The sequence below is a fragment of the Cebus imitator genome, unplaced genomic scaffold (assembly GCF_001604975.1).
Source record: "Cebus imitator isolate Cc_AM_T3 unplaced genomic scaffold, Cebus_imitator-1.0 Scaffold387, whole genome shotgun sequence".
NCBI classification, from domain to species: Eukaryota; Metazoa; Chordata; class Mammalia; order Primates; family Cebidae; genus Cebus; species Cebus imitator.
The window spans coordinates 437,014-461,518 of NW_016107702.1; the positions used below are offsets into that span (position 1 = coordinate 437,014).

At 38.1% G+C, this 24,505-nt stretch overlaps 1 protein-coding gene across 2 annotated transcripts in view; it reads left to right on the forward strand.

Moving 5' to 3' along the window:
* SLC15A2 (solute carrier family 15 member 2) overlaps positions 1–22,500 on the forward strand; it is a 44,931-nt gene extending 22,431 nt beyond the window's left edge. For both annotated transcript variants that reach the window (XM_017508160.2, XM_017508161.2), the window contains 15 exons: positions 1,164–1,246; positions 1,742–1,828; positions 2,007–2,096; positions 2,189–2,233; positions 3,304–3,336; positions 3,888–3,976; positions 6,966–7,047; positions 7,634–7,768; positions 8,204–8,368; positions 8,521–8,567; positions 10,284–10,394; positions 11,124–11,220; positions 18,804–18,950; positions 20,056–20,160; positions 20,512–22,500. In XM_017508160.2, coding sequence (XP_017363649.1) covers positions 1,164–1,246; positions 1,742–1,828; positions 2,007–2,096; positions 2,189–2,233; positions 3,304–3,336; positions 3,888–3,976; positions 6,966–7,047; positions 7,634–7,768; positions 8,204–8,368; positions 8,521–8,567; positions 10,284–10,394; positions 11,124–11,220; positions 18,804–18,950; positions 20,056–20,160; positions 20,512–20,688 — 1,493 coding nt within the window. In that variant the 3' untranslated portion in view covers positions 20,689–22,500. The remainder of the gene's footprint in view (positions 1–1,163; positions 1,247–1,741; positions 1,829–2,006; positions 2,097–2,188; positions 2,234–3,303; positions 3,337–3,887; positions 3,977–6,965; positions 7,048–7,633; positions 7,769–8,203; positions 8,369–8,520; positions 8,568–10,283; positions 10,395–11,123; positions 11,221–18,803; positions 18,951–20,055; positions 20,161–20,511) is intronic.
* Positions 22,501–24,505: the final 2,005 nt, after the last annotated feature.

Genomic DNA, 24,505 nt, shown 5'->3' on the forward strand with positions numbered 1-24,505 from the left:
AAAAAAAAAAAAAAAAAAAAAAAGAAAGAAAATTCACTGAAAATTAGCTGTGAAGATGTGGTCAATGGTTAGAGATATGGGCTGAGAGAAACAGAATAAGCTCAATAACAGAAATAGTATAGAAGTGTTTGTAGAAATGATGAATAGTGGTTACAACATAGGGTACTTCAGAAAGATTGATCAAATATAAAGTGGGAAATGGCAGGTTGAGGTGAGCTACTTAGAGGACAGGGACCTGTTTTTTCACCTATATTACCAGTAGTGTCTAGCACAGTGTGTGGTGTAAGAATTAGTGAATAAGATGCATTGTAAGGATCAAAAACATAGATTTTTGAGTCAATAAAGCCTCAGGTCAAAAGTGCAGTTCTGGTATCTTCTAGCAGTATAACCTTGTACAAGGTGCTTAATTTCCTTAACATTTCTTCATGTGTAAAATAGAGATAGTAGTACATATTCTGTCAAGCTAAATCAGTTAATGTATGTAAAATGCTTAACAAGTTACATGTGGTAAATCTTCAAATAGATGGTAGGGATAACAATAATCATCAGGATAATAATGAATTTGGGAAGTCCTTTCATGCCAGAATTTTGGATTAGTTTGGTATTAACAGATCCTGGAAAGAAACATATGGCATCAGATTAAAGAGGGAAGAGACTTGGGAATGAGAAACTAGTTGGTGGCCATTTTCACAATCCCAAGTACAAGTTGTGAAGTCCTGAACAAGTGGTAGCAGTAGCAAAGTAAAAGATGGGGAAAATAGGCAATACATTAATGAAAGAGGACCAATAAAACTTGGCAACATTGTAGATATGGAGATGGAGAAAAAAGAATAAGAAGTCAAAGATGACTTCTACTTCTGTGATTACATAAACTCTCAATAGATATCTCTCTTAACAACATACCATTTTATCTTCTCTTGGCTCCTGTAATTTTTATAACTCCAAAAGTCAGGAAATGTAAATCAGTTTCCTCTTTATGAGATTTGTCAGCCACTCCTACAGTTCAGCAGTCTGCCTTAGCACTGACATACTGAATGTGCTATTTAGGCTGGTGCAAAAGTTATTGCGGTTTTTACCATTGAAAGTAATGGCAAAACCTCAGTAACCTTTGTACTAACCTAATAAATGAGAAACTAAAAACCTTGTTTGTGTATCAACTGCAGTTGTGTTTGCAATGGGAAGCAAAATGTACAATAAACCACCCCCTGAAGGAAACATAGTGGCTCAAGTTCTCAAATGTATCTGGGTAAGTCCATAAATTATTTTCTTGCCTTTTTCAATCAAAAGAAAGAGATGCTATGCTGAGAATATGAGCTTTCAAATATGAATATACATTTTTCTCAGTGACCTCTGTTCTATTTCCATGCCTTTTTAACAAGCTGAGATTAACTTGGCTTCTTCTTATGCCTCTATTTAACCATTAAGTTAAAAAAAGTAATCATGTTTTCAAATTGGCAAAAATCTTCTGAAATGTAATCATATATAGTACCTTCAGGAAATAAGGACATATAACATTTTTTCTTTTATTGTTGTTGTTATTTTTTGTTTTGAATGGCAAGTTCTTTCTTAAAGTGATAGTTAAAATTATATCTGAAATACTCTGAAATTCAATGCCTGATTAGGTCAAAGAGTTAGAATAAGTCACTAAAAGTATGGTGTTTGAAGGCAGGCATAGTAAGTTGGAAGAGGCAGAGGATGTTATTCTCTTTGTCTCTCTCATGATGTCTATGCTCTGCCCTAGTTTGCTATCTCCAATCGTTTCAAGAACCGCTCTGGAGACATTCCAAAACGACAGCACTGGCTAGACTGGGCAGCTGAGAAATATCCAGTAAGTTGGAAATGCAGAAACATCTTATGGCTTGGTAGTGTCTTTCTTGATGTTCAAAATGATTCTACCCTACCGCATTCAACCTCCTCTCTACTGTTTTTTGGACATTTCTACTTTAAGCAAGAAAGCCATGTACAGAACTTCTAGCAATTCTGCCTATTCTTCCTCCTTTTTGCAGAAGCAGCTCATTATGGATGTGAAGGCACTGACCAGGATACTATTCCTTTATATCCCATTGCCCATGTTCTGGGCTCTTTTGGATCAGCAGGTAAGAATAGTTCTTTTAGACCTTACTCCTCTTTACAGCCACTTCCCTCTCATAGGAAAGGGATTTCTCATAAAAGGATCTGTTTGCCCTAGGGCTCACGATGGACTTTGCAAGCCACCAGGATGAATAGGAATTTGGTGAGTAGAAGAGATTTTCCAGAGAAGTCTATTATTTTCTTCATCATCTATATTGAGGAAAAATTAATTTCTTTGTGTTTTTTCCTGAAAACTAGCAAGATCTTTAGAGAGGTGTGTTTAGCCTGAAGGCACTGTGTAGGCAAAGATAAAGAAAGTTAGTCTAGAATAAAAACCAGAATCTTCTCTTTAGAAGTCAGGAACATAAGGATGAGAAAGTTTCAACGTATACAAGGAAGTATTGAGGTACATGTGATACATACCTAGTATGGTGATTTTCTTCTATCTAAGCCTGTCCCAGGGCACAGCAGGGTCAGGTTTGAGTGGTGCTACTATACAGTTGGTCCATCTCTTCAACAAGGATCACAGCAGACGACCTGTGGGAAATGGAATATTTTGTATATATGGATATGGAAATAATGAGAAGGTTATACATATTATTTTATCTTTTTCCAAACTCCATTCTTTAGCCCACTCAAATAAGATACCATCTCTGCTCTCAATTGTTTTCTTCCTAAATTAGTGTATTATTTTTCTATCTTCTTAGTTTTCAAAAGGATAGAGTAGAATGATATCAGGGTCTTATTAGTCAGTCTATTTGGAGCATACCAAATAAAATTTTACTTTTCCCCTTCCTCTGGTTGTCTCTTATTTACTATGGTGGTCTTCTTGTTGACCCTCTGAAGAACAACTTTGGAAACACTGTGTCGAGGAGCATCTTCACCCTAACCATGATGTCTCGTCCTTCACATTATTAAGACCTACAACTGCAGTGGCTGAGATCAATAAAAATGCACTGATTCTATTCTCTTTCAAGTTAAGGAAAGCATAATATATAGAAAAGAATTTCTCCCTTAAGCTCATCTGCCTGGCAAACGTAGCCAGAAGCCTTCCCAAGTCTGTTCCCATCCCTCAAATAATCTTAACGACAAAATAGTGGCCCTAAACCAAAGACCTGATTAATTTTGTCTTACATGCTTCTCACTTGCTAACTAGCAAAATTATTGATCTAAGCCAATATTTTTTTTTCTTGTAAACGGACACCATCTAAATATACTTTGTTAATGTTTCAGGGTTTTTTTGTGCTTCAGCCAGACCAGATGCAGGTATGTGACTCTTCTATAGCCATTGGGGCTTATCTCTTTCCTCATCTATGCCTCCACCTGCAGTATTAGGATTAACAACCATAATTTGATGCTTTTCTTCTTATACACTGATAAGGGCCAAGCTTCGAGATGAAGCCCTTTAAGCCCCACAGTTCTCCTTGACACCCCCTGTTAAGTACTTAACTTGCCACAGGTAAAGTGTAAGCATTGGATTTTTTTCCATGCAAGATAATATAATGAAAATATTGTGAAAGAAATTGTAAGGCTTGTTTTGTGAGCAATGAAGTCATGAAAGGAAAGAGCACACAATAATGTTGGCAGAAAGACAGGCTCACAGTGAAACTTGTCCCTTAGGATATTTGGAAGCTAAATATGCAAGGGAAATAGGGTCATGGGTGTAAATGGACTGTGGAATGTGGAATCATTTTGTACTTAAAATGACAAAAGTGTGTGTAGATGTGAGAGTGTGTGTACACAAGCAAATGAGTGTAGTGCTCACACTCATCACAGGAGAACATTTGTAGCTAATCCTTTTTATCATGGTGTTACAGGTTCTAAATCCCCTTCTGGTTCTTATCTTCATCCCATTATTTGACCTTGTCATTTATCGTCTGGTCTCCAAATGTGGAATTAACTTCTCGTAAGTGTTCACTATACCTGTATGGATTACCCTAAACTGTCTCAATCTTTGCCCAGTTTGATAAAGAGTCAATGTCAGTATTTTTCTTAGTTATGATTGGTTTTGGTTTATCATCTATGATCATCTATTGGTAGATGATAAACCAAAACCAAACATCACTAAGAAAAATACTGTTAGACTAAGTGCCTGTTGACACTTAAAAATGGGAATTAGATCTAATTAATGAGAATTGAAGCTATTACTGTGGACCTAACTGTGTGATGTTGAAGGGGCAGGTCTAGGTTTTTGAAAAACCAAAAATGTAAAATGTAGCTGCTTTGTTCTTGAATGTTGTCTCTTCAAAGAAACTCAAAGCCTTTGATGACTGCTAATCCCTTTAAATCTCCTGTTGTCCCTATGAAACAAATGAGGAATCTAGTAGGACTGGGGATTGAATTGTTCCCAATTACTGCCTGAAATCTTTTCTAAATAGAAAGATTAGTCCTTTTTAGAGTTTGGCAAAAGAATGTTTCAAGCCTCCTTTCATTCTTGATTTAATAGCAACTTCATTTTGATGACCACTTTACCATATGAAAATGGCCCTTAGTCATTTGTTCATTGAGCAGATGTTGGGAAGTTTAGGACCAAGTGTCATGAAAATATAAATCAAGCACAAAAAAACCCACCCATTTCCCTCAGAGAGTTTATTACTTAGTAAGGGGACTAGAGCATATATATATAACACAACTACTACACCGGTAAAATAGTGTCCTAGAAGGGAAGATCAAATGCCAAGGAGGTATAGAAAAGAAGAAGTCTTCCCCTGCCAAGGCCATCAGACTTCTGCAGAGGAAGGTGAGGTAAAGCATGTACAACACCTGGCATATGGTAACTGTTCAATAAATCCGGTTGTATTTCTATTACTTTTGGTATTATGACATAGTGGATAGAAAAACCATCATAAGCAAAGGTGGAGGTGGGCAAATGTGGTGTATAACAGAGAAGAGAAGTTCAATGTAACTCAAGTAAAAGAAGAAAGAAGAATGTATGAAGGCGAGTTCTAGGAAATACCTTGAAGAGTAATTGGTCATGGAAAGATAGATTAAAAAAAGAAAAGTAATTGGGATCAAATCAGGAAAAGTCTTTGATACAGGTTGAATATTTGTACCCACCCAAATCTCATGTTGAAATGTAATCCCCAATGTTGTAAGTGGGGGTCTGGTGGGAGGTGGTTGGATCATGGGGATAAATTCCTCATGAATGGTTTAGTGCTATCCTCATTATAGTGAGTTCTCATGAGATCTGACCATTTAAATGTGTGTAGGATCTCCCTACGCTTCAGTTGCTCCTGCTTTCACCTTGTGACATAAGCCATAAACATTGGTAACTTCCACATAACGTTAACCCTGCAGGCATGCAGAGTGCAAGAATGAAGAATGGTTGGCAGCCTTCACCTAGATTTCAGAGGCTGTATGACAAAGCGTGGGTGTTCATGCAGAAACCTGCTGCAGGGGTGGAGTCCTCATGGAGTACCTCTGCTAGGGCAATATAGAGGTAAAATGTGGAACTGGAGCCCCCACCAGGGCACTCCCTAGTGGAGCTGTGAGAAGGGGCCACCATCCTCCAGACCCCAGATTGGCAGACCCACTGGCAGCTTGCATCCTGGCCCTGGAAAACCACAGGCATTCAACAACCTGTGATAGCAGCCATAGGGACTGAACTCTGCAAAGCCACAGGAGTGGAGCTGCCCAAGGCCTTGGGAGCCCACCTGTTGTTCTGGTGTGCTCTGAATGTGGGACACGGAGTCAAAGGAGATTATTCTAGAACTTTAAGATTTAATTGGGGGGGTGGTAAAAAAAAGAAAAAGAAAAAAAAAGATTTAATGACTGCTCTGCTGGGTTTCAGACTTGCCTGGGGCCTGTAGTCCCTTTGTTTTGGCCAGTTTATCCCTTTTGGAATGGGAAAGCTTGCCCAATGCCTATATCTCCATTTTATTTGGGGAGTAAATAAGTTGTTTTGATTTTATGGACCCATAGGTGGAAGGCACTTGCCTTATTTGAAATGAGACTTTTGACCTGGGACTTTTGATTGAGTTTCTACTGGAATGAGTTAAGACTTTGGGGGACTACTGGGAAGGTATAATTGTATTTTGCAATGTGAGGAGGACATGAGATTTTGGGGTGCCAGAGATGGAATGATATAGTTTGAATATTTGTCCCTGCCCAAATCTCATGTTGAAATATAATCCCCAATGTTAAAGGTGGGGCCTGGTGGGACATGATTGGATCATGGGAGTGAATTCTCATGAATTGTTTAGCACCATTCCTTGGTGCTATCCTCATGATAGTGAATGAGTTAGTTCTCACAAGATCTGGTCATTTAAAAGTGTACGGTACCTCCTGCCTCCTCGCTTGCTTCTGTTTTCACCATGTGGCATGCCTATACCCCCTCTGCCTTCTGCCATAATTGAAAGCTCTATGAGGCTTCACCAGAAGCTGAGAAGATGCTAGCACCATGCTTCCTGTAAAGCCTGTAGAACCATAAGCCAATTAAATTGCTTTTCTTTATAAATTGCCCAGTCTCTGGTATTTCTTTATAGCAATGCAAGAACAATCTAATGCAGTCTTTAATAATAGGCTATGGAGTTTGAATTTCATTCTTTTTTTTTTTAATCTTTTTTTTCTTAATTTCTTTTTTTAATATATATATAGAGGCAGGGTTTCACCATGTTGGCCAGACTGGTCTCGAACTTCTGACCTCAAGTGATCCGCCCACCTCGGCCTCCCAAAGTGCTGGGATTACAGGCGTGAGCCACTGCTCCCAGCCTTTTTTTTTTTTAAGATGGGGTTTCACGATGATGGCCAGGCTGGTCATGAACTCTTGACCTTAGGTGATCCACCCACCTCAGCCTCCCAAAGTGCTAGGATTACAGGTGTGAGCCACCGTGCCTGCTGAATTTCATTCTTTAGAGTCTAAAGTTTAGAGTAATTGTTTCTTCTTTCCATCACAGGTCACTTAGGAAAATGGCTGTTGGTATGATCCTAGCATGTCTGGCATTTGCAGTTGCGGCAGCTGTAGAGATAAAAATAAATGTGAGTTTTGGTAACTCTTAAGCTCCATGAGGGCAGGACCATATCTTTCTTATTTGCTCTTTTACTTGTTTAATCATGATTTCCTGGGACCTAGCACAGTACCTGTTTTATAAGAGGCGTATCATAAGTATTTGTGATAAATAAGTAAGATATAGGGATAGAAAAGCAATGCAAAATGAGGCCCATCTCTCACCTGAGTGACTCAGAATGTATTTTCAGGGAATTCTCAAATGCTCGTATCCAAGATAGCTAGCTATCTCCTTAGGGAACACAGGCTTATGTGATGCCTTTCTAGATACTCAAGTAAATACCTTTTGGCAGATTGAATAGCCACTATTATGGATGGGGCCACAGCTGAGTCAAAAAGCATGGAGTTTGTAAGCTGGCATTAGTACTTACTACATGGAGCTGGTGTTTCCCTCTCCAAATTGCCTTTAGAGTTTTATAAGCCAAATATTCTTCAGAGGGAGAAAACCATGTCCACTTGGCTAGTGGACTAGGCTGTCAGAAACAACTGAGATATATATTCTCATTGTATCTGAAAGATCATTTGTTGGTGATTCCAACATGTGTTCTTTGTTCTAAGGAAATGGCCCCAGCCCAGCCAGGTCCCCAGGAGGTTTTCCTACAAGTCTTGAATCTGGCAGATGATGAGATGAAGGTGACAATACTGGAAAATGAAAACAATTCTCTGTTGATAGAGTCCATCAAATCCTTTCAGGTGAGATGTGTGACTGAATGAATTAGAAACTCTGTATGCTATATTGATCTTGATTTTTTTCTTAACATTAATTGTATCATAAGCATCTTCCCATGTCCTTAGATAATCTTTGAGCGCATAATTTTAATGAGCACATAATAAATATTTCATCCTATAGATATGCCATAGTTTATTTAGACATTTCCACATAAAGTAGTCAGTTTTTATTATTACACATAATCCTATAATGAACATTCTTATTCATAAATATTTATGTATGCCCCTGATTATGTCTTATGACAGATTCCAATAAATAAAATGGCTAGGTTAAAGAAAGAAATTATTAGTTTGAAAGTGTCTAGTGAGGTCACCTACCCTGAGATTCTACAACACTGTGGTGTCCAATATGGAGTAGAAGGTGTATGTGACCTTCATTTTAGGTTCTTCATTTTACAGAAAACACCACATTATTCCAAACTGTACCTGAAAACAAAAAGCCAGGATTTTCACTTCCACCTGAAATATCACAATTTGTCAGTCTACACTGAGCATTCTGTGCAGGAGCAGAACTGGTACAGTCTCTTCATTCGTGAAGATGGGAACAGTATCTCCAGCATGATGGTAAGTTAAGGAATTGCCTGTGTTTTAAGTTGTCATCTCAAAGTAATATGACTGTCTTATCAATGTCTTACCAAGAATATGCCAAATGATCATTTCTGAGTATAGGTTTTATTTTGTCAGCTGTTACTGATTTTTACTTTCCTCTGTTTTAGGTAAAGGATACAGAAAGCAAAACAACCAATGGGATGACAGCTGTAAGGTTTGAATGTCAAAGAGATTCCAGGCCACACTGTTCTCTTGAATCTTGGATCTCTTCTGATCTTTGGGGCTTCATTCTACTTGTTCTAAATAAGAATTCTCTCTCCTAGATTGCCAAGGGCACTGGTGTCAAAAGGAATTTTCTAGGACAGTAAAAGGCAGATAAGCTTCTTTTCTCATGTGAGATTCAAAGATGACTCTATCTGTGTATGCCCCCTGTGCTCTGTGGCATAAATTCTTTCTGCTGAATTTTATCTATTTATCTTACTCTCAGAAAAATAACTGAGTATTTTTTCCTAAAAGTTCCATTGGAGTCAAAAGACTTAGTTTTGAATCCAGATAAGGCTGAAGGGTCTTGTCAAACAGTGAGGGACAGTTGTAGAGATGGAGTGCCCAAGAAGGCATATGTTCTCTGTGGCAGGTATTAGATATGAAATGGACAGATATACAGGCCTATGGCCACCTGTGTCAAGTAGTTGCTGTTGAGAATAGCATTTAAGAGGAGAACTTTTAGGAAAAACCTTGATGTCACTGAAGGGTAGGACAGTCATAATAACTTGCTTTTGAATAATGCTTCAAAAAAAGTAAACAGCCTCGCACAGTGGCTCACATCTGTAATCCCAGCACTTTGAGAGGCTGAGGCAAACAGATCACCTGAAGTCGAGAGTTCAAGACCAGCCTGATAAACATGGAGAAACCCCGTCTTTACTAAAAATACAAAAATTAGCCGGGCATGGTGGCACATGCTTGTAATCCCAGCTACTCAGGAGTCTGAGGCAGGAGACTTGCTTGAACCCAGGAGGTAGAGGTTGTGGTGAGCCGAGATTGCACCATTGCACTCCAGCCTGGGCAACAAGAGTGAAACTCTGCCTCAAAAAAAAAAAAAAAAAAAAAAAAAAAAAAAAAAAAAAAAAAAAAAAGTAAACAGCTCAAAATAAGACAGTGTGAAGTCATAGAGCCATATGTCTCTGGAAGAGGCATTTTCTAGGTCAGTGCAGAATGATCTAAAGTCTGAGAATCAACATTCAGGACTCTAGAGTGAACTGTCTTTCTTATTCCTCAGGCCAGAGACCAAATCAAAAGCTATCAAAACAGAAAAATGTACCAAAAACCCATTCTGAGAGGACAATTTAGGGGCCAGGTTCAGAAAAATAGAAACATGGTTCTGGAAGAGTCCAAAGTTTCTGCAGACTCCAAAACAATTATAACAACCCTCTCTGGGCTGGGAGTTTGAGTTTTGTATGTCATATTAGATTTCATTTAAAAGAGGATATCAGTTTTATGTAAATACTATTACATCTTTATATATGCATAATTATCTTACTTTTCTTAGTAAAGTCTCAGTTTATAGATTCACCATTATAAGGGAAATAAATTGGATGCACCTAAACTAGCTTAGTGAGGAAACTCAAATTGCCATAAATGAGCATGATAGTGTCCATCTAGCTAGAGGTCTGGTGGGGATGTGATGATGAAAGTTCAGGAAAAAGAAAGTTAGGGACAGCTAAGATTATGGATTATTTTTTACATGTGGGCTCATTCATTTGTCTAGTTAACAATATAGATTATGTACCCTTTATGTGTCAGCCACTATTCTAGGCACTTGGGCACTGGGGACTTAGTAGTACATAAAATATAAAAGGCCCCTAACCTCTTTTATCAGGTGCTCCTGTTGGGTGTGTTTGTTTGATATGTTAAATAGTATCTCTACCCTCAGGTTTGTTAATACTTTGCATAAAGATGTCAACATCACCCTGAGTACAGATATGTCTTTCAATGTTGGTGAAGACTATGGTGTGTCTGCTTATAGAATTGTGCAAAGAGGAGAGTAAGTGCGTGGCCCCTGTGGACATTTTATTTTTGTCAATAATTGTTTTTAAGTGCTATATTTGTATATAGGTAGGGAACTTAGGTGCATGTGGGCTACTTTTAAGTATAGACAGACTCCTGATCTTTTCCAACTCTTGCTTCCTTCTCTCAGTCTCACTTTTTCTGCACATATATGTTGAGATCATGATTGCTGTGAAGACCACACTGTATAGTTAACAGCCCATCTCTGTGTAATTAACACGGTTCATCTCTGAGTTTCATAGTTTATTATTGGTTCCCATTTCTACTAAAGGAGGTACTTTGGTACCTTGCATTGGCTCTTCATTACTTAGAGCTTATCCTTTCAGGTTCACTGTTATAGTCTGTTCCACTAAAGTAATAAGATTTGCATGAGGAAAGTTCACTTGGGACTTAAGTTTACAAAAGAATATGATTTACACCTTCTTTATTTAGGTTGAATATTTTAGAAAATACCCAATAGGCAATAAAGAGTTGAAATCAGGGACAGAAACCTAGCATGAAAATAACCCTCTCCAAGAAACATTCTCTTCAAAGACAATTAGTGGCTTCACTGCTTTCATCATTAGTGATCTCATCAGTAGACAGAGAATCTCATCAGTAGATCTCATCAGTGATCTCATCCCCAGAGAGATGAGATAACTTTTGCCTGGAGATGGGAATGCTTTTCTAAGCCATATTATTCTAACCTAAACTCATCCTGTTCCAGATACCCTGCAGTGCATTGTAGAACAGAAGATGAGAACTTTTCTCTGAATTTGGGTCTACTAGAATTTGGTGCAGCATATCTGTTTGTTATTACTAACGTAAGTAGCTCACAGCCACCTCCTCACCCTCTCTATACTCTCCATATAGATATCTCCTGGGATCCTCTAGGCAGGACAGAAAACAAAAGAGAAGACTGTGGCAAAGCAGACACATATATTTATTTCTACTGTAAGCTGACAGGTTCAACAGTGACTTTATATTTATTTATTTTTTTTTTGAGATGGAGTTTTGCTCTCGTCACCCAGGCTGGAGTGCAGTGGTGTAATCTCAGCTCACTGCAACCTCCACCTCCCAGGTTCAAAAGATTCTCCCCCCTCAGCCTTCTGAGTAGCTAGGATTACAGGTGCCCTCCACCACGCCTAGCTAATTTTGTATTTTTAGTAGAGATGGGGTTTCACCATGTTGGCCAGGCTGGTCTTGAACTCCTGACCTCAAGTGATCCACCCGCCTCAGCCTCCCAAAGTGCTGAGATTACAGGCGTTAGTCACTGTAGCTGACTCTACGGTGACTTTAGAAAATCCACTGTCTCCATAGGGGATGTTAAGAGATAACATCAACAACAGGCAAAGGGTCTTGGGGAAGGAGAGACATAATTTATTTTGAGCCATCACTATGAAATGTCACAGTCTGCTCCAGTCTCATTATGGCTCCAAGTAAACAAAAGTTATTTATGAAAAAGTACTTATGTCTTCTTTGACCGTCTCCATATGCAGATCTCACTCCCTGGCAATTTGATCTGCTAACATGTCACAGTCTGAAATACTAAAACTGATAGTAATGTCAATCCCTACACAAAGTTTGGGGATCAGTTAACTGTGGTCTGTCAAAAACAAGTGTCCTAGCAGTCAGGCCAGGGAACTTCTGATTTTAATTTTGATGTCAATCTTGACTTCGTTATTTCATTACTATTCACACTATATTAAAGACTAAAAGACAGTAAATAAGAAAAAGAGAGAACATTTCTAGAGGTTTGATGAGAAACCAATCTATAAAGTTTTATTTATTTTACTAATTAGTTTAATAACTTAATCCCTTTGGTATGCCATTTTTATAACAACTTTATTGAGATGTAATTCATATACCATAAAATTCACCCATTTAAAGTATCCAGTGATTTTAAATACATTAGCATGGTCAATATATGTTAATATGTATTCATTATATACATATATGTGTATATAATGTATTCATTATATAGAAGGATATATAAAGTATTCATTATATAGAAGGAATATCTATACAATAACATATATTCAATGGTTTATATTATATTCACAGATTTGTGTCATTTTGGTACACTTTTTGTCACCCCTCCCAAAAAATAATATACCCATTGGCAGTCATTCCCCAATTCCTCTTAAACCACTAGTCTACTTTATCTATAAATTCTTCTATTCTGGACATTTCATGTAAATGGAAACATAAAATATGTGACATTTCATGTCTGAGTTCTTTCACTTAGCATGTTTTCCAAGGCTCATCCATGTTGTAACATACATCAGTATTTCATTTCTTTTTATTGCCAAGTAATATTCAATTGCATGAATATAATACATTTTATTTATTTATCAGTTGATGTACATTTGACTTGTTTCTACCTTTTTACTCTTGAGAATAATGCTGTTATGAATATTCGTGTACAATTTTTATGTGAACATATGTTTTCATTTGTTTTGGGTACGTAACTAGCAGTAGAATTGCTGTGTCACATGGTGACTCTATGTTTAACCATTTGTGGAGTTTTCCAAAGTGACTGCACTGTTTTACATTTCCATCAATCATGTATATGCATTGCAGTTTTCTACATTCACCAACACTTGTTTTCTGTCTCCTTATTGTAGCCACTCTGGTGTGGGTGTGAAGTGGTATCTCATTGTGGTTTTAATTGCCACTCACCTGATGGCTAAATATTTGGAGCATTTTTTCCTGTCTTTATTAGTCATTTGTATATATTCTTTGAAGAGGTATCCATTCAGATCCTCTGCCTAATTTTTTTTTTTTTTTTTTGAGATGGAGTCTTGCTCTGTTGTTCAGGCTGGAGGGCAATGGTGCCATCTCGGCTCACTGCACCCTCCACCTCCCGGGTTCACACGATTCTCCTGCCTCAGCCTCCTGAGTGGCTGGGATTATAGGCACGTGCCACCATGTCTGGCTAATTCTTTTGTATTTTTAGTAAAGACGGGGTTTCACCGTGTTGGTTAGGCTGGTCTCGAACTCCTGACATTGTGATCCACCCACCTCAGCCTCCCAAAGTGCTGGGATTGCAGGCATGAGCCACTGCACCTGGCCTCCTCTGTCTAATTTCTAATTGGGTTATTTGTATTTTTTATTAGTTTTAAGGATTCTTTACATATATCTGTTATTTGCAAAATCTCACATTCAATAGGTTGTCTTTTAACTTTCTTGATGGTGTCTGTTGAAGCAGAAAAGTTTTTAATTATGAAGAAGTTCAATTTATCTATTTTTTCTTTGGTTGATTGTGCTTTTGATGTCATATCTAATCCAAAGTCATAAGAATCTGTGCCTATGTTTTCTTCTAAGAGTTTCATAGTTAATACATTTTGAGATTAATTTTGTATATGGTATAAGGTAGGGGATCCAACCTCATTCTTTTGTATGTGTACATCTAGTTGTCGAAGGACAATTTCTGGAAAAGACTATTCTTCCTCTATTAAATGGCCTTGGCATTTGTGTCAAAATTCAATTAATCATAAATGTAAAGGCATTTTTTCCAGACTCTCAACTCTATTCCATTGAACTGTATGTTTATCCTTGTGCCAGTACTATACTGTTTTGATTACTGTTTCTGTGAAGTAAGATTTGAATTCAGAGAATGTGAGTCTCCAGCCTTCTTCTTTTGTAAAATTTGTCTGCCCTTTCTGGGTCCCATGAATTTTCATATGAATTTTAGGATCATCTTAAGATCAGAAGCCAGCCGGGATTTTGATAGGGATTGTATTGAGTCTGAAGATCATTTTAGGGAATAGTATTGCTATATTAACAATAATAAGTCAATCCGGGCGCGGTGGCTCACGCCTGTAATCCCAGCACTTTGGGAGGCCGAGGCGGGTGGATCATGAGGTCAAGAGATCGAGACCATCCTGGTCAACATGGTGAAACCCCGTCTCTACTAAAAATACAAAAATTCAGCTGGGCATGGTGGCGTGTGCCTGTAATCCCAGCTACTCAGGAGGCTGAGGCAGGAGAATTGCCTGAACCCAGGAGGCGGAGGTTGCGGTGAGCCGAGATCGCACCATTGCACTCCAGCCTGGGTAACAAAAGCGAAACTCCGTCTCAAAAAAACAAAAAAACAAACAAACAAACAAACAAACAAAAACAATAATAAGTCTTCTGATCAGTGAACATGAGACGTCTTTCCATTTATTTAGGTCTTCATTAATTTTTTTCAACAATGTTTTGTAGTTTATTTATTTTATTTTATTTTGACATGAGGTCTCATTCTGTGGCCCAGGTTGGAGCATAGTGGCACCATCATAACTCATGGGCTCAAATGACACTCCTGCCTCAGCCTCCTGAGTAGCTAGGACCACAGGCATGTACCACTGCTCCTGGTCAGTTTTAAACTTTTTTTTGCAGAGATTGGGGTCTTGTTGTGTTGACCATGCTGACCTCAAACTCCTGGCCTCAAGCAATCCTGTCTCAGCCTTCCAAAGTTCTAGGATTATAGGTGTGAGCCATCATGCCCAGACTAAGGCTCCTTTTTAGAGACAGGGTCTTGCTATGCTGCTCAGGCTGGTCTTGAACTTCTGGCTTCAAGGGATCCTCTCTCTTCTTCTCCTGAGTAGCTGGGATTATAGGCATGAACCACCATGCCCAGCACATGTTATTTCTAGAGTATACATTTTACATTTATTTTGTTAAATTTATTCCTAATTATTTTATTCTTTTTGAAGCTGTGGTGAATGGAATCCTTTTCTTAATTTCATTTTCAAAAATTTTATTGCAAATTACAGAAATACAGTTGACTTTTGTATATTGATTTTGCATTGTGCAACCTTGCTGAACTAATTTATTAGTGCTAATAGCTTTTTAGTGGATCCCTTAGACTTTCTACATACAAGATCATATCATCAGCAAATAGAGATAGCTTTACTTTTTCATTTTCAATCTGGCTGCTTTTTGTTTCTTTTCCTTGTCAGTTGCTCTGCCTGGAAGCTCTAGTACAATATCGAATAGAAGTGGTAAAAGCAGACATACTTTTAGGGGGAGAGCATTCAGTCTTTTATCATTAAGTGTGAAAACGGTGGATTTTTCATAGATAATCTGTCAGATTGAGAAAGTTCCTTTCCATTCTTAGTTTGTTGGAGAGTTTTCTCTTTGTTTGTTTGTTTTGGCATGAACAGGGGGAATTTTATCAAATGCTTTTCCTACGTTTATTGAAATAATAATATGGTTTTGTCCTTTATTTTATTGATATGGTGTATCACATCAATTGATTTTCAGATATTAAACCAACCTAATTCTATCAACCTCCTCCTCTTCTTTTTTCTCCTCTTCCTTCTTCTTTTTTCTTTTTTTTTTTAGAAATAGGGTCTCGCCCTGTTGCCCACACTGCAATGCAGTGCTGCAATCATAGCTCACTGCAACCTGAAACTCCTGGGCTCAGTGATCCTTCTGCTCAGCCTTTCAAGTAACTAGGTCTACAGGCATGTGACACCATGCTGAATTAATTTAAAAAAAAATTTTTTTTTTAAAGATAAGAGGTCTCACTATGTTGACCAAGCTGCTCTCGAACTCCTGGCCTCAAGTAATTCTTCTGCCTCAGCCTCCCAAAGTGCTGGGATTACAGGCATGAACCACTCACTGCACCTAGCTATAATTCTATTAATTTTCTAGGGCTGCTGTAACAAAGTACCACAAGCTGAGTGGTTTACAGGATAGAAATGTATTGTCTCACAGTTACAGTGGCTAGAAGTCTGAGATCAAGGTATTGGTAGGGTTGGTTCCTTCTGAAGGCTGTGAAGAATTGTTCCATGCCTCTGCCATGACTTCTGGCAATTTGCTGGAAATATTTGGTATTCCTTGGTGTACAGAAGAATTACCCTAATATCTGCCTTCATCTTCACATGGTGTTCCTCCTATGTGTCTGGTTGTGTCCAAATTTACTGCCCCCATTTTTTTTTATAAGGATATCTGTCATTGGATTAGACCCACCCTAATGACCTTATTTCAACATGACTAATTACATATATAACAATCCTGTTTCCCAATAAGATCATATTCTGAGGTACTTGGTTTTAGGACTTCAGCATATGAGTTTTGGGGGACGTGATTCAGCCCATAACACTTGTATTCCTGGTGTTATTTCATTTTTTGTTTCTTCTGTCTCTCATATGCTGCTCAAGATAGAGGCCTTATGTGTCATTTCTGAATACCAGGATCTAATAAGCATCCAGAGTAGAGGCCATAAATTGGGGGTCTGGGGGCCCAATTTCTTTCATAGTCGTAATCTTCTTTGGCCTGCACAGTATTGACAAAAATAACAAAAGAATTGATTGCCAGTAAATTCAAGAGATTACACCTAAGAAGTTGTATTACTAACATTTCTTGGGAAAAAAAAAAAACAAAAGATTTCCTAACAGGTATTACTGTGTCAACTGTCTGGTGCTGTAGTGGCTGTGTCCTTTAGATGGGACCTGTGCTGTCCAGTTCATCATAAGCCCCATCATTTCCTTTCAGCCTCTTTCATTTACTTACTTACCTGCCTATGAGCATTTAAATATCTGCCTTTGATTTAGAAGCTCTGGCCATAGTCTCTTCTTATGCTGAGAAAACACAGATGCCTAGGTATTGTTTACACTATCAACTCAGAAAAGAAGATTCCTTTATCTTACTATTTTAAGATAGTAAGATGGTCATTTGATTCAAAATGGCCATTTGATTCAGAGGATTAAGGGCATTTAGATGTCAAAGATTTTTTGTCGGAAGGACTTTTGACCTTGATATTTTAACTATCCTATTTTTGTCTTATGTAGTTGGATATTATACCTAATTCCTAATAATAGTTTTACTTCAAGAAATGTATTTATATAGTTAGGCTTTGTGTCCCCACCCAAATCTCATCTTGAATTGTAATCCCCATAATCCCAACATGTCTAGGGAGAGACCTGGTGGGAGGTGATTGGATCTTGAAGGCAGTTTCCCCCATCCTGTTCTTGTGATAGTGAATGACTTCTCATGAGAGACGATGGTTTTATAAGGGGCTCTTCCCCCTTTGCTCCTCACTCTTGTCTCTCCTGCCACCATGTGAAAAGGTCCAAGCTTGCTTCTCCTTCACCTTCCACCATGATTGTAAATTTCCTGAGACCTCTCCAGCCATGTGGAACTGTAAGCCAATTAAACCTCTTTCCTTTATAAATTACCCAGCCCTGGCCAGTTCTTTACAGCAGTGTGAAAATGGACTAATAACATATATATATATACAATTTTTTTCTTTTTTCTTTTTTTGAGCCCCTTCAAGAAATATACATATAATTTAAAAAATATTATTTCATTTGTAATAAAAGATATTAGATATTATCTACACAAAATGAACCATAGCTAAAAACATGCATATAGTGACAGTACTTTTAGACCAAAGAAACAAAACCTCATTGTGGAGTCACATACATTTGTTAATATTAACAAAAATTTCACCCTGTTAAAAACTCTTTTTAGTCAAAATTTTACAGAAAAATTACATCTTTTTGATAAAATTTGAATGTGTAAATTTTGATTTAAAAAATAATGGCTTGGGCCAGGCACTGTGGCTCATGCCTATAATCCCAGCACTTTGGGAAGCCAAAGAAGGAGGGTCGCTTGAGGCCAGGAGCTCAGGACTAGCCTGGTCAACATAATGACACTCCATCTCTACAAAAAAAATCTCAAATTTTTAAGTTAACTGGGCATGGTGGTGGCACATACCTGTAGTCCCAGCTACTTGGGATGCTAAGGAGGAAGGATTGCTTGAGCCCAGGAGATCAAAACTACAGTGAGCTGTGATTGTGCCACTGCACTTCAACCTGAGTGACAGAGAAAAATCCTGTCTCAAAAAGGAAAAAAGCCAGTGAAGAGAAATCAGAGTAGTAGGTGGCATTTGATATAGATTTAAAAAATTTGACCAGTAAAATTTCAATGTGTTATCAAAAGAATAATTCATTCTAATAAAAGTAATTTCAGTAAAATAAAAATCAAAATAGCAAATGTCAAAAGCACTTTAGTTGTACTTACATAGAAATTGGAATAAGAAATTAAACTTTTCTCAAGAAAATGCTTTCTGAAACTTTATTTTGTTTGCATAATTTAGATGCCATTTTATGTTCAAAATGTTGTCCAAGATCTAAATGTCTGATAGGGCAAAATGGTGGAAATCCAAACTGCAATATCAAAATATTCTCTCATTTAAAGTCTTTGTCAATAATGATATCTGGCTGAATCTAGACAAGTGAGTGTAATATTACCAAAAGAAGTTTTGAAAAGGTGGAATTGTATAGAAATACTCAATTTCCTGAAAATGGCAGAAGAATGAAAATACAAAAAGGATGGATATAAGATCATAGAATGCTGTAGTTAGGAATATTTACTTGAGACTACTGACAAGTTCATTTTCTTTTTCTCTAAGAGCACCAATCAGGGTCTTCAGGCCTGGAAGATTGCAGACATTCCAGCCAACAAAATGTCTATTGCATGGCAGCTACCACAATATGCCCTGGTTACAGCTGCAGAGGTCATGTTCTCTGTCACAGGTCTTGAGTTTTCTTATTCTCAGGTAAGTTTTTGCAAATAGAGGATATAAATTGAGACATTGCTTGAAGGATGGTGAATTTTAATTCTAGCACTGACTTAAATAGGTATGTGATCCTGGCCAGGACCTCCATCTCTTTTGTCCTTAGGTTTCTTATTTATGACCCTGAACGTATGTGACCTGAACAACTTGGCTCCCCAGATCATGACAGTACAGTATGGGAGTCTATGATTTTGGGGTTCCAGGAAAGAGATTAAAGATTTAAAATGAAGGGCTGCAGAGTCAGACTACCCATGTTCAAATTTTGGCTGCATGTCCTATTGTGTAACCTTGAGCAAATAAATTACTATCTCTGTAATGCTATTATATGTGTGTGTGTGTGTGTGTGTGTGTGTGTGTGTATGATTTTTTTTTTGAATGGAGTCTCACTGTGTCACCCAGGCTGGAGTGTAGTGGCAAGATCTTGGCTCAATGCACTCCAGCCTGGGTGACAGAGCGAGACTCCATCTGCCTCCCCAATTCAAGCAGTTCTGCCTCGACCCAAGTAGCTGGGATTATAGGCGCACACCACCACACCAGACTAATTTTTGTATTTTTAGTAGAGACAGGGTTTCGCCATGTTGGCCAGGCTGGTCTCATTTCTGACCTCAGATGATCCGTATACCTTGGACTCCCAAAGTGCTGGGATTATAGGCGTGAGCTACCGCTCCCATCCTGTACTGCTATTTAAAAAAATGTATATGAATACCAATAGAACTTATCTCTTAGGGTTGTAAGGAAGATTATATGACACAATGAATTAAAATATTCAATTAAGAGCTTCATCTTGCGGGGCGCTGTGGCTCATGCCTGTAACCTCAGCTCTTAGGGAGGCAGAGGCGGGAGGATAGCTTGAGCCCAGGAGTTCGAGACCTACCTGGGTAACATAGCAAGACCCCGTTCTCCACAAAAAGGAAAAAAAAAAAAAGAGCTTCATCTTATTCTTACTGTTAGCATTATTATCACTCTCTGAATCAATGTGGTAGCTGAAATTACTGAGGGAAGTTCTAACTTGGAAAGTTTCCTGTATGCATGGGGCATGAGGGCCATATAGGGAGTTTGCTTACTTTCAAACTTGTGTCCTCCCCAGGCTCCCTCTAGCATGAAATCTGTACTCCAGGCAGCTTGGCTATTGACAGTCGCAGTTGGGAATATCATCGTGCTTGTTGTGGCACAGTTCAGTGGCCTGGTACAGGTATGGATCTGAGGGAAGCAGGATACATTTCTACTCAAGTTTTTCCTCCAGCTTTCTCTTCTCCCTTTCTCCCCCTCTCTCTGCCTCCCAAATTCCCCACTCAGTGCTGTGACATGAAATGGGTTAGATACACAGGAAAATAGACTTTACCAGGAAAATAGACATATGTAAGTGGCAGTAATGACTGCAATATACCTATGTGAGGAGACGCCAGTGAACCCAGTCTTTGTCCAGCAAAAGTCTAGTTATACTGGTGATCCCCAGTCAGTCTGCTCCCCAGTCCTCATCCTGTAAATATCTCTTTAGTTTCAGGTTTCTCCATATTCTTCTCATATTTATTTCTCCCTGCAGTGGGCTGAATTCATTTTGTTTTCCTGCCTCCTGCTGGTGGTCTGCCTGATCTTCTCCATCATGGGCTACAACTATGTTCCTGTGAAGACAGAGGATATGCAGGGTCCAGCAGATAAGCAGATTCCCCACATCCAAGGGAACATGATCAACCTAGAGACCAAGAAGACAAAGCTCTGATGACTCCCTGGATTCTGTCCTGACCCCAGTTCCTGGCCCTGTCTTCAAGAAATTTTTTTCCTCTACTGGATTAAACAAGAGAGATAGCATCATATCAGAGCTGATCTCCTCCACCCTTCTCCAATGACAGAAGTTCCAGGACTGGTTTTCCAGTACATCTTTAAACAAGGCCCCTGAGACTCTATGTGTGCCCATCTATCAGTGAACTCATTAAAACTTGTGCAGTATTGCTGGAGCTGGCCTGGTGTCTCCAAATGGCCATGAAAATACACATGGATAATGGAGATCATTCTCTGTGGGTACGCAAAGTTAATAGGAATTCTTTTATAGGTAACTTCTATTTAGGACTAATTTTTGAGGTGCTGATTTAGGGGCAAAATTGCAGAATAACAAATAAATGGTATTTCAAGTTTTTTTTAAATAAGTAATATAATTATGCTATTCACAGGGACATCAAGGATTGATATGTATGATGTGATCTGGTCCAGCTAGGGCCTGGTTTGTCAGCTATCTAGGTTTGATAAGACTTCAGTAAGTTTGTCAATACGGATGGTAGGAAGCAGAATGCCATTTTATTAACACACAAGAGAAATTTTATCTTTCTGCTTATGATAGTATTTTATTTACTTATCCAAACACTTGTTTCTCAGTATGGATAGATCATGGAAAGCAGATTAGAGATAATAAACATTAGTAAACATAATTCTGGAGAGCAGGAACAGGTATAAATTGTAGAAGTCCCGAAGAGCCATTCATTCTTTTACAGAGTACATTTTTCTTAGCATCTATGGTGCTGGACTATGCTCTTCAGTGAACAATCACATAAACAATAATTATAATTTGCAACCTTGTGTTATCAACCTTGCTGAACCAGCTTCATCTTATTTTTACATCTTGTCTTGCTTATTGCAGCAAATCTTCAATAACAACAATATTTCTATAAGTCCAACTTCCTTTTTTAATGTTTCCATTTAGCCTCATAAATATCAAAGTAGTACAGTAGTGCCTTTTGGGGTTTTTTCCTGATTTGCTTTTCCCATAAGTTTTAAATACCATTTCTTCCTTGAAGACTAGAAATTTTCTTTTTATTCAAAAAAAGTCATATTAATACTCTAGGTTTGGGTTCTAAAAAGAAAATAGTCAATAGAGGGGCATGGTCCTATATGATGTTCCTATCAAAATTTGTGGGAGTGGATGTAGCAGAGGATGAGTTTTTTGTGTGTGTATGTGTGTGTTCATGAAAAAAATTTGAGAAACATTACTTCACACACAATGAATGATTCAGGACAGACACGGGAATGTCATGACTGTGCAGTGTGTTGCTAGGAAGAAAAGTTCAGAATCACTGTTCTAGAGAGCCTCATTTCCATGGTTTTAAAACATTATTCTCATGTAGAGCAGTGTTGTGACTCATACTGTTAATGTTAACAGGTAACAATGTTAATGTTAACAGGTATCTGTTAATATTAACAGATAATATTACTATTAACAGATAAGAGAATTTGCTCCAGTTGCCCAAACTTTATATACTTCAATTTTAATGACAAGCATTTCAGAAGTACAAAAGTGGCAGCAAGACCAACCAGTTTTTCTAGATATCTTGATGTGAACCTGACCCTACTCATTTAGGAGCCAGTCTGTTCATCTTTAAACAGCTTTAATCCAAACTGTTTTATGACTATTGTTTCAAGAGACATGAACACTGTTCTGTAAATACAAATGTCGGTGGACAAATAAGTTTGGGAAATGTGGCATACTTTATCCTTTTCTTAACATTTGCATATTAAAGACTCTGAGATATCCTGCAGTAAAGATACAATATACGGTGTTTAAATTAACATGGTATAGTATTCTGCAGAACATTGGTTTTGAAAAAGCTGTTGAGCAGTTCTTCCTTGTGCTGAACTTCCTCTCTGAAACCTCCTACCATTGTTTTTCTTCCCCTCTGTAGCTAATAAGTATAACCCCCTTTTTCATGTGGCACATGTTTAGCTATTTGGGAATAACTTTCATGGTTCTTCCCTAATCATCAAGTATTCAAGGTAAAGATTTGTGGTTCCTGTAATGGTTCCTCACCCGGCATAATTTGTCCTTTTACCGTCCTACTTTTTCTCTTCTGAAAAACACCCTTTATCTGAAATACAGCAATTAATATTAAGATACCTTAATATGAAATACCTGGAGAAATACAATATTCCAAAGTAGTCTGACTGGAAGAACTAGCACCTGCCTTTCTTCAAACAATACACTTCTGTTAATGCCCCTTGCTGAATTACTGTTGGAGAAACAAAGATGAATAATCCACTATACCTGCTTATCTTTACTATCAAGATCCTGGAGACTGCAAAGGCCTTAAGGAAGTAATGATATAGTGAAGAAGAGCAAGAAGGATAGTTTGACAAGAGTAAGGGGCAAAGAAGTAAAAGATACAGTCAGAGGAAGCTAGGGATCAGATCATGTAGGGTCTTGTCACCATTGTAAGACATTTTGATGTTATTCTAAGTGACATGTTAAATCATTGGAGGTTTAGAACATGAGAGTGACATAATGTGATTCTCTGTTTAAGATTACTTTGGCTGATGAATGGAGAATTATCTATAGTCAGGAAGGAAAAGAAGTAGGGAGTTCAATTAGGAGACTTTTGCAATGGTTCAGGCAATAGATGGTTGTGACTTGGACAAGGTGATAGCAGTGGAGGTGGAGAGAAATGGCTTGACTTGGAATTAAACTTTAAGCTAGAACTGACAAGATTTGAGTGTAGTTTGGATACACAATTTAAAAGAAAGAAATCAGCCAGGTGTGGTGACACACCTATAATCTCAATTCTTTGCAAGGATGAGGGAGAAAGATTCTTTGAAGCCAGGAGTTCAAGACCAGCCTAGAAAACATAATGATACTCCCTCTCTACAAAAAAACAAAAATAAAAAAATTAGCCAGGTGTGGTGGTGTGCACCTGTAACCCCAGCTTCTCAGGAGGCTGAGGCAGAACGATTCCTTGAGCCCAAGTGCTTAAAGCTGCAAAGAGCTATGATCACACCACTGCACTCCAGCCTTGGCAATAGGACCCTGTCTCAAAAATAAAGAGAGAGAGAGAGAGACAGAAAGAGAGATAAGGTTTTAGCCTTATTTTATCCTACCCCTATTCAAGATGGAGTTGCTCTGGTTCAAATGCTCTGACAGAATAGGCAGTGAGGGTGGCATTACATTCCACAGTTGGGGGATTTGTGTAGTGTCCAACAGGTATATACATCCCATTAGTAGGTAACTACAGTTATTTAAGAATGAAAATATGGTTTGTCTTTTATGTTTATATTTTTTCCAAATGACTACTAAGTTGTTAGCACATTTAGATGTTGTTTAGATCTGCCAATTTAATAAATAGAACAATTGAGTATTTCTTTTGGCCTAGAGGATAAAATAGTTACTGAGACACAAAGAGACTCAAGAAAGGGGGAACCTCTGATTTAGTTTCATGAAGGGCCAAAAATTTTGACAGCAACAAAACTTTATATTCAACATTGTAGGCCTGTTATTTGTTTTTAGATAATGCAGTATAGTGAACAAAAACAAGAAACAGGAGGAGGAGAAGGAAGGAAAGGAGGAAGTAGTAGAATAAGAATGACCAGGCCGGGCTCATGCCTGTAATCCCAGCACTTTGGGAGGCCAAGGCAGGCAGATCACCTGAGATCAGGAGTTTGAGACCAGCCTGGCCAAGATGTTGAAACCCCGTCTCTACTAAAAATACAAAAATTAGCTGGGCACGGTGGCATGCACCTGTAATCCCATCTACTCAGGAGGCCGAGGCAAGAGAATTGCT